Genomic DNA, 9,747 nt, shown 5'->3' on the forward strand with positions numbered 1-9,747 from the left:
TATACTGACAATAATGAATATGTAGGGGCATTTTCTACCACTTTAGGGGGGAAAAAAGTAGCCTAAAAGACTAAATATAATATATATACATTTTAATAAAGCTTCAACAGGAAGGTGGACAGAGACTAAGAGGAAGCAACACGTTGTGCAGCTGAATCTGATCCGGTCTCCTGAGGCTCTGTGCGAAATGTCAGTTAAATATCAGGAACATCGGTTCCCACTGACCATAATACTCCCTCAGAGCGCCGTCTCTTCGTACGAGCGGTGATGAAGTGCAGCAGACTGAGCGAGCAACAGCTGGTGGACAGATATTACAGCGATCTGTTTCCACCCTCGAGAGAAGCAGAGACTGCTGGGATATCAGAGGTTTCAGACAGACACTGACTGAACTGGAAGGTTTTTAAATTCACATTTTTTTATTGGTGGAGAAACATTTTGAAGTGAGTGAAACACCGACACACTGAGGTTGCATCAGGGGACGTCCATTAATGAGCTTTTGCTGACATCTTATGGCAAATTATTCTCATTACACCGACCTCCAACACAGACTGAGCAGGGACCAGGACTTTATGTACACTGGACCAGTGTGGTTACTAGTTTCAAGTGTTAAAGGTCTTAAGAATGACAAGATTCTTCTTTTATTATAGAATTAAGACTCAATGTCATCCATAAATGTTCCCAAAAAGGAAAAAAAGACGAGATCATAACAATAATTGGTTGTTTTTATATATAAATATATAATTCTAATATGAATAAACATATATACCTATATAAATATACATTTTCTTTATTTTGAACTTTTTATATTCTTTTATATTCATGGCGTGTGTGGACTGTGGATTGATGATTGATGTCAAAAATATGATATAATCCTTTTTTTAATTATAATTTCTAGTTGTTCCATATGAATTTAAACTAATTCATATATAATTACAATAAAAACAATGCAAACAAAATGATATAAAATGTGTAGAAACCGCTGATTGCATTGTTTTGTTTATTAGTAATGGAAATATTTTCAGAATATTACAGTTTCTTATAGTACTTGAACATTGGAGTGGCCATTAAAAACTATAACACAAGAACAGGACGGGACCATCAGTTAATGGGGATCCTCATAAAATCCTAAAAAAATAATAACAATAACTAAGTTTCCAAATTAAAGTTAATATGCATCAAAAAATCCAGCAAATCGCTGCTCCAAACTAGTAGTGCAGCACATAAACAAGCATAAAAACACAAGTTGTACTTCTGAAACTTCGTTTTATTTGCATAAAACAAACAGGATGTAATGTGGAGCTTTAAAAGAGCTGGAAAGCAAACTTCTGCTACTTTTGCACGCTAGCTGTTTCCCCCTGTTTCCAGTCTTTGTGCTAAGCTAAGCTAATCAGCTGCAGGTGGAAGCTGCATCAATGTCAATCTTCTCTTATAACTCCAGGCAATATATATATATATATATATATATATATATATTCCCAAATGTAGAACAATCTCTTAAAGTTCATCTTGATTTAAAGGACCAACTGCAACTCCCTCGCTTCACCCTCCTCTCCCAAGCGCGTGAAACATGCTAATGCCCCTATTTAGAGGCAGTGTTAAGGTCTTGGGCTTTAACACTAGAAGAGGACCCTCTGTAGCTCATTCTAAGGTAACAAAATCACACTGATTCCTATTTTCAGGTGATTATACTCTAATGAAAACATCCCTATGAATATTATATTACAGTTCTGACAACAGATCCTCCAAACTTGTGTGACGTCTGACCACATTTAAAGGTCCAGTGCTGCTGACTTTAGCTTTAAATACGACCTCAAAGAGTTGCTATAAGGCTGCAGAATGACTCCTCTCCCTGCTGTTCATCCACCCTCAGCATGTTCCACACTGAATATGGTTAAAAATGTCTGAAATCAATCCATTGTAAGTTAAGAGTTAATCACATACTATTCGTCAGTGGTGAGGAAACAAAGGCGGAGGATCACTTTAAAGCTACTTAAGAGTGAATTACATGGATGCTCGAGGTTTGAGAGGTTAAAGGGCGTTTATAGACGTCGGGCTTCTGTGTGCTCTTTGTGCTTTGAAAACTTTAACCAAATTAGCTAAAGTCAACAGTCAGCAGGCCTCTTCTTATCCTATTATGGTTGGGCCTTCTCCACTGGATATTTGGAATTTGAATATCCACACAGGCTTCACTTCACCTTATGTAATGCTGTTTGAAGCAAACTGCTGCCTGTGTACCGGCTCCAGCTGACTCCAGTAAAACCAGTTCAAGACATGAAATCCAATCAGATAATTCAATGTTATATAGATATAAACTAAGTGCTCCTTCAATGCTGGGGAAGTCGCTAAAAATACTTTATTTAGATCTAAAAAATACTTTATTTAGATCTAAAAAATGTGGTTTGCAGTCAAATATAATCACTTTTATTCATTTGAATGTAGTGAATACATACACAAAATCAATTTCTTTGTATTTTTATATCAAAATCCAATAATTTTGTCTTCCTGTAAAACAATATGTGACTATTTTCTACCAATAAAATCATGACATTGACCCGTCAATCAATACAGAGCATCCAAATCTCTTGTTTTACGAACTTCTTGCTGAGTTCACTGTTTGGGTTCATTGTACAGTTTTGAATATAATATTAAATATCCACAACATATGTGACTTAGTCAGTTTAATAAAAGATATAAAAGGGGTCTCTTGAGGGAAAAAGGTTGGGAATCACTGGTTTATGTGAATTATCAAGGTTGAAAAACCCTCTGCTCCACACGGTCAAACCAAACCAAACCAACTAGGATCTGCTTCTGTGATACCAAAATGGGAAAAATCATGTCTTCCTCCTTTATCTTATCTTAAGATTTAAGTTAGGTACAGCTCCAGGACTCTGCAACTAGCTCACCTAAATGGAAACCTGCTTTTCCCCATATAAAAAAGCCAATATTTGTGCTGTGAAAAAGGCCTATTCCACCCAACTTATTAAGACAAACACATCCACAAATATGTTAGTAATGTCAAATGAAAGTGAATTAAAATGAGTTTTTCTGTACACAGAAACATGAAACTGAATTGGCTGCAGAAAATAAAGATTTTCACAACTGATGAAAGAAAAAACCTTTAATAAAACTCACAGTAGGTTTAGTGATAAGAGATTAAATCAAGAACTGGATATTGTTGTCCTACGTCAGACTTAAATAGTAAAATAGCATAGCACACAAAACATTACTCACATTGGTTAATAAAAACAAAAACAATCAGTCGACCAAAACTAAGAAAAGATCTTATAAGATTTTTGTTATATGAAAGCTTTAAGTAAATGTTATTTATCAGCGATGAGCAGTGATGGGAATAACGGCGTTACTTTTTTCAGTAACGAGTAATCTAACTGATTACTCTTCCCATCTTAATAACGCTGTTACCGTTACTGCCAAAAAATGCGTCGCGTTACTATAATTGAAGCTGGTTTTTTTTCATCAGACAAACTAGATCTCTGAGCCGAGAGGCAAAGACTTTTTTTTACTGTTCTTCCTTGGTTAGTGGGCAGTGCGCGAGACAAGCACATAAATGCTGATGATTGGCTGAGGTTTAGTAAAATTTCATGGTAAGCCAATCAGAGGTAGAGTTGGGCGGGTTTTCGAAAGCATGCATAGTCGGACACACAACGAACAACACAAGTGAGTCAGTCAACGAGAGACAGGTATGGCGAGTTGTGTTGCATCTTATTACATTTGCACTAAAAAGAGTGTATATATTGTTTGAGTACATTTTTGGTACATTGCTTAAAGAGCATCATTTCATTTAGATTTATTTGTTGGCTGGCTGCAGCCTCTTGAAGTGAGATTGTCAATGGCCAAAGAAAGAGATTTCTTTTTATGGAGATGTATTTTTTATTTCTTATGTATTACCTGTTTATATTTGGATTCCTTCCAAGTTATACATTGTACTTTTCAGTTAGATTGAAAGCACCTCACATTGTTACACTGTTCTACTTTTTCAAGGAAGAAAATACTTGAAGTACAGTATATCTACAATTGTCTGAAGTTTTTTTTTATTTGCACTACAAAGAGTGTATATATTTGTTATTTTTTTTTGGTATAGTGCTTAACAAGCATAATTTAATTTTGCCCAGTTGTGGCCTGTTTGAGGGGCAATAAATATCAAAAGTTCCAAAACATCTATTGTGTTATTTGTATGGATCCACTATATAAACATAATATCTACATACATGGCATTTGATTGGAGGCTAGTCTCACTTTGTCCCACAGCAACATTAAAATAGTTTAGACTTGTGTACATTGTTTCTGTTAATAATGGATTGTATTTAGTGTCCATTTCATTATAATATTCAGATTTATCATAAATAATTGAACATGTATTTTAAGTTCCGTTAAAGAGGGGTGGAGGTGGGGTCACATTTGAGCATTTAAAACTTTACTTGAAAGTAACGCAATAGTTACTTTCTAAAGTAACTACTTACTTTTATAATTTGTAACTGAGTAACTAATTTAGTTACTTTTTGCAAGAAGTAACTAGTAACTGTAACTAATTACTTTTTTAAAGTAACTTGCCCAACACTGGCGATGAGTCTGAGAGTGGACGTTGTTGATCAGTGGATTGTGACGGAGGCGGAAGTTTCTCCAAAGTTTTCAAATTTCACCACACCGTCGTCTTCATCTTCATCATTATTCACCTGTGAACCACAAACAAACTGTTTAACTGACAACTTTCACATCGTTAAACCAACATGTAGCACAAGAAAAAGTTAAATAATCTGACGACACCTGAACGCACCATCAGTTACAGTCTGATCTGATCTTTACCTGACTGGCTGCTGGACCTGAACGCCTCACTGCTCGGCTTCTTCCTGAGTTTAAAACCTGCACACACACACACAGTGAGACATTCACAGTCCTGCATTACAGTAACATGAACAGTTCATTAACACTGACTGTCAGTCTCTGATCATTCATATACATGTTTATTATCACACATCGGTTCACTGCAGTTTTTATTCCCTACTCACAGTGCTGTCATCAGGTGGTCTCTGGTTCCCTGGAAAATAAAGCAGAGTAACATTTCAGCTCTGAACTCAGTTTGTGTTAATCGGTCTGAACAAATGTCTGAATGTTCTCACCTCGAGCTCTGAGGAGAAGAACAGTAATCACAGTAATCAGGAGGAGTTCAGCCACACGCATAACCAACATTACGAAGTTGAGAACAGAACAATCTGCACGAGCTGTGGAACAGAAAAATAACGTCAGTGGAGAAAGTTACTGTCAACCAATCAGAAGCATGAATGTTCAGCCATGTTGTCGAAATAGTTACTAACCCTAACCCTGAAATGTCTCAACAGCTGTATGAAGGTTTGCAGACATCTGGGAACCCTTCAGCTAACTTTAGTGCCAATGAGCAAATGTAAAGCATGCTAACACACTAAACTAATAAAAATAACTGAAATGAAAGATACACAAGTTGCCTCACATGTTAGAAACTGTTCAAAGTCATCAGAGAGAGAGAGTCAGAGAGAGAGAGAGAGAGAGAGAGACAGAGAGAGAGAGAGAGTGTCAGAGAGAGAGAGGGAGAGAGTCAGAGAGAGGGGAGAGAGAGAGAGTGAGAGAGAGAGAGAGAGAGAGAGAGAGAGAGAGAGAGAGAGAGAGAGAGAGAGAGACAGAGAGAGACAGTCAGAGAGAGAGAGAGAGAGAGAGAGAGAGAGAGAGAGAGAGTCAGAGAGAGAGAGAGAGAGAGAGTCAGAGAGAGAGAGAGAGAGAGAGAGAGAGAGAGAGAGAGAGAGAGAGAGAGAGGAGAGAGAGAGAGAGAGAGAGAGAGAGAGAGACAGTCAGAGAGAGAGAGAAAGAGAGAGAGAGAGACAGTCAGAGAGAGAGAGAGAACAGAGAGAGAGACAGAGAGAGACAGAGAGAGAGAGTCAGAGAGAGAGAGAGAGAGACAGTCAGAGAGAGAGTCAGAGAGAGAGAGAGAGAGAGAGAGAGAGAGAGAGAGAGAGAGAGAGAGAGAGAGAGAGATTGTAGAAACAGATAAAACCTTTTAGTTCTGTTTCTGTCTCGTTGATTGGAGACGGTATCGAGTTGGTTCCTGCAGTTGTTGTTGTTGTTGTTGGTTTTATTTCGTCACCTGAACAGATAAACACAACTTGACAAACTGTTCAGTACAAAACTTGTGTTGTGATGTAAAATAATATATTAATAATATTAATAATATAATATTCTCACCTGGTTGCTCACCTGAGGGAAGTCTGACTGGAATCTGCCACTTTTGGAAACCATCAGTCACTGCACACATCAACGAGTTATAGTGTGAAGTGTAAATGTAATGAGAAGTCTTAAAGGTCACAGAGACATTGCAGGGAGACCATGATGTCTTCACTTCTTGGTTATCTTCATACAGATATCGACCCTCATACATCCACGTCACTGCGTGTGTACATCGTCTATATACCAACACAGAGCAGCTCAGCGTCACCTCATCAGTGTCCTCGTGGTCCGTCACTGGTGAAGATGGACATATTGTAAAATGAATTATTGTAATGTTTCAGTATTTTGTTCTAATGAGACAGTTTGAGCTGGAAACATTAGGATGTAAATACTCACTGGTAATAACAGACAGATCAAAATCTTTTCGTTGGTCTGATATAAACTGTCTGCAGATGTAAAGACCAGCATCCTCCACTGTGACCTTCTTTATAAGCAGAGAACAGTTGGCTGTGACACTCAGGCTGTCTGATTTAGCTTCAGTCCGCTCTGTATTGTTTGGTTTCCTGAACATCCATGTAGTTTGGCCACATTCCTGCTGACCATCAATCACATCTTGACAACGCAAAGTGACGTCGTCTCCATCTCTGACAGTGAGGTCAGCTGCTGCTGTTCAGACGAAGACACACAATCAGGAACAATAAGGTAAAATGTTAAATAAAATGTAACAATACTGATAAAGTTAGTTTTTATATATGTGATGTATGTGTTCTTACCTGTAAACTGAAGCAGCGCTATCAGAAATAAAGACATCTGAATCTGTTTGACCTCAACCATCATGATCCTCTGTCTCTCTTCTTCTTCTTCTATCTCTTGTTCATAACTGAGTTTATAAAGTAGCTTCAGTAGAGAGATACTGCATCTACTTCCTGTGGTTATTATGATGTCCCTTCCTCATCCTGACCTTCGATCTGTTTTAGATTTTCATCTCTGAATTTCTTATAAATGTTCAAACTGCCAAAAACCCTGTCGCAGTTTTTACTGTTACATTTCGTAGACGTAGTTTTCTCCCAGAGGAAAGGAATATATTTGTGCATCCATTGAGCCAATCTCACAAACAAACTATATAAAGACTATAAAGATATATAAAGACTCGTATCGAAGTTCACTCTGTGTATCTGTGATAACGACGTGTTTCACATCCTGAGAGGAAGAGGAGGTCTAATGTTTAATCTTCAGTTAAGATAAATGTTTGCGCTGATGTATTTTGTGTTATTTAGATAATGTTTATTAGCAAACAGGAGTCATGGTGATGTTTGACCTATAATAACTGATTTCACAGCAGCTTATCTATAAAAATGGTGATGTTTTCAGGCCTTTATTTTGAAATTAAATAGCAGGAGAACGAGAAAAATTTCAAAAAATATAACAAAATATGTGACTGCAGTCAAAGTCCGAGACTAGTTGAGTCCAAAGAGACTCGAGTCAAGACCAAGTCCAAATGAGAGAGACTAAAGATCAAGAGAAAGAAGAAAGAGAAATGCTTTTGCCAATACGTCTGTATCTCAGCATTTGGTTCATTTCTGTCAGGAAAAGTTAATGTAAAGTAAATTGTTCAGTAAACTGTCAAATAGTTTTGAATATAATATAAAATAGACATAAAATATGTCACTGAGGGGCCCTAAAAGAAGGTTGGGAGCCACTGTCACTGCTGAACTTTAATTTTGGCCTATTTGTGCTTCTATACATGTGAAGCCTTTCTAAAGAGTCAATCAGGGAGCTTTACTGCAGCTGCTCCACCAGCTCCGGGTCCGTCTCACAGTCTGCGGGTTCCTGTGCTCTCAGCACTTTCTCTCTGGACTTCATCTTCGGTTTAAAGTCCACAGAAACCAGCTCCCTCCGGACCCGCTGCTCCCTCTGCCTCCCCAGCAGCGCCAGGGTCTCCCTCCTCTGGTCGGCCATGTCCGCATACCGCTGCCTCTCCTCCCGCCTCTGCCGGACGGCGGGGACCCTCGGCGGCTCCGGGGCCCACTGTCTGGGACCGGCGGTGCTGCTGCGCTGCGGCCGGGACACCGGCAGTCTCTGGCGGATGTCCGCCGACACCAGCCGGGACTCCAGCGGCGGCAGCAGGGACAGCGAGCTCCACAGCTGCCTGGCATGGGACACGTCCTCCGGAGAAGAGCCGTCAAACACGGTGAAGAACTGATCAAAGTCCTCCTGGTCCGGAGGCTCCGCCGTGGAAGACATTTTACTTTAACCGCCGAAAACCGTTAATTACACCGGAAACCGGGACTTTATATTACAGGTAGCTGATGGCGTTGCGGTTGCCATGGCTGTTGTTAGGTATGGTCACCATGGAAACGGGAACAGGAGTCACAGCTTCCGCTTAAACCGCTTAAACCTTTCAAAATAAATGTGGGGTAAACTGGAGGAAGATGCCCCTGCAAAGAAAACTTACTGAACAATTCTGACTGTACATAAACAGCCTACATAAATCAACAGTTAACCCAAGTTCATTTAAAGAGGAATGCTGCTTGTTGTAGTGAGCTAAATGAGCCTCACCTATAGGCTAGTTAGTACATTAAATAATCACAATATGTGTTTTTTACCGTATCGTGCAGCCCTAATACAAATACACAGGTTTTATCAACTGTAAAGTAATATTATAGCCTCTATAATGTATTATATTATTACAGATTCATTCATGTGTGAGATTACCTTTAATGTTGGTGGGTTTGTAGTTAATTAACTACTTTACATACTATTGGTGCACTTAAAAATGTAAGATACCTTATGCTGCTTAAAATCTTAATGTGGAAAGTAATAAAGTAATAGAAAATACTCAAGTAAAGAAGGCTACAAGTACCCCAGCTTGAGTAAATCTAATCTAAACAGTTAAAGTCAAAAACAGTAAACCACTACATCACAATGTGAAGCTTATACTTTGAAGGCAGCTGAACCTCTCCTCCTGATGTGATTGGCTGGAGGGAAGCGGCTCCTGGCTGCTGCCAACTTTGGAAGCGAGGCGGGTCCGCCACCGCCGCTGCTCCACCCCCAGGTGTCGCGGGCCGGTTTAAATAGTGTGGAGGAGGAAGGACCGCACTATCATCATCATCACTTCATTTACCTGACATGATATTCTCATTTCCCTGGAGTGGAGCCTCCATCCTGCACTGAGGGCTGAAGCACTGCACAGTGAGTACAACAGTTTAGTTTTCTTCTTACAGATGAAAAGAAGCAGCTTTTAATACAGAGGGTAAGTGGAGGCTGTTACTACTGACATGCAAGAAACTTTTACAGAAATGACTTTAATTTTTAACTTTAGTCTCAACGGCTGTTATTCTTATCAAAAGGTGTAAGATAGCTTGTTAATAACAAAAAAACATATTTATGTCACTTTTAAAACCAAAACACATTAATATTGTGTTAAAATGTGCTTTTGGAGAGCTTTTTTATTTAATTTAATTTAAAACCAATAGCTTGCTGCATTACTTTAAATGTCTTAAAGTGCTATAAGAAGTTTGAATATGATATTTTAAC

General features: G+C 38.7%; 4 protein-coding genes across 7 annotated transcripts in view; all 4 read right to left on the minus strand.

The window, feature by feature from the left end:
* LOC127356631 (nuclear factor 7, brain-like) overlaps nucleotides 1-9,747 on the minus strand; it is a 192,625-nt gene that overhangs the window by 101,917 nt on the left and 80,961 nt on the right. The gene's annotated exons all lie outside the window — the stretch shown is intronic.
* LOC127356652 (nuclear factor 7, brain) overlaps nucleotides 1-9,747 on the minus strand; it is a 181,119-nt gene that overhangs the window by 90,783 nt on the left and 80,589 nt on the right. The gene's annotated exons all lie outside the window — the stretch shown is intronic.
* On the minus strand, nucleotides 3,104-7,065 carry LOC127356667 (uncharacterized). Of its 3 annotated transcripts, none has more exons than XM_051388652.1 (8): nucleotides 6,984-7,065; nucleotides 6,607-6,876; nucleotides 6,241-6,504; nucleotides 6,041-6,130; nucleotides 5,136-5,237; nucleotides 5,025-5,053; nucleotides 4,822-4,878; nucleotides 3,104-4,691 (listed from the first exon to the last, which is right to left on the minus strand). In XM_051388652.1, exons 1-8 carry the CDS (start codon nucleotides 7,045-7,047, stop codon nucleotides 4,608-4,610), a joined length of 960 nt encoding a protein of 319 aa, XP_051244612.1. In that variant the 5' UTR covers nucleotides 7,048-7,065; the 3' UTR covers nucleotides 3,104-4,607. The 3 variants fall into 3 exon arrangements, with proteins under 3 accessions (XP_051244612.1, XP_051244610.1, XP_051244611.1); XM_051388650.1 differs by having other exon boundaries at nucleotides 6,229-6,504; XM_051388651.1 differs by having other exon boundaries at nucleotides 6,229-6,504; nucleotides 6,607-6,873; nucleotides 6,984-7,060.
* hoatz (HOATZ cilia and flagella associated protein) lies at nucleotides 7,570-8,630 on the minus strand. The gene has a single exon (XM_051388685.1). The coding sequence runs from the start codon at nucleotides 8,452-8,454 to the stop codon at nucleotides 7,990-7,992; it is 465 nt and encodes a 154-aa protein (XP_051244645.1). The 5' UTR covers nucleotides 8,455-8,630; the 3' UTR covers nucleotides 7,570-7,989.

This window comes from Dicentrarchus labrax, unplaced genomic scaffold, assembly GCF_905237075.1.
Source record: "Dicentrarchus labrax unplaced genomic scaffold, dlabrax2021, whole genome shotgun sequence".
NCBI classification, from domain to species: domain Eukaryota; kingdom Metazoa; phylum Chordata; class Actinopteri; family Moronidae; genus Dicentrarchus; species Dicentrarchus labrax.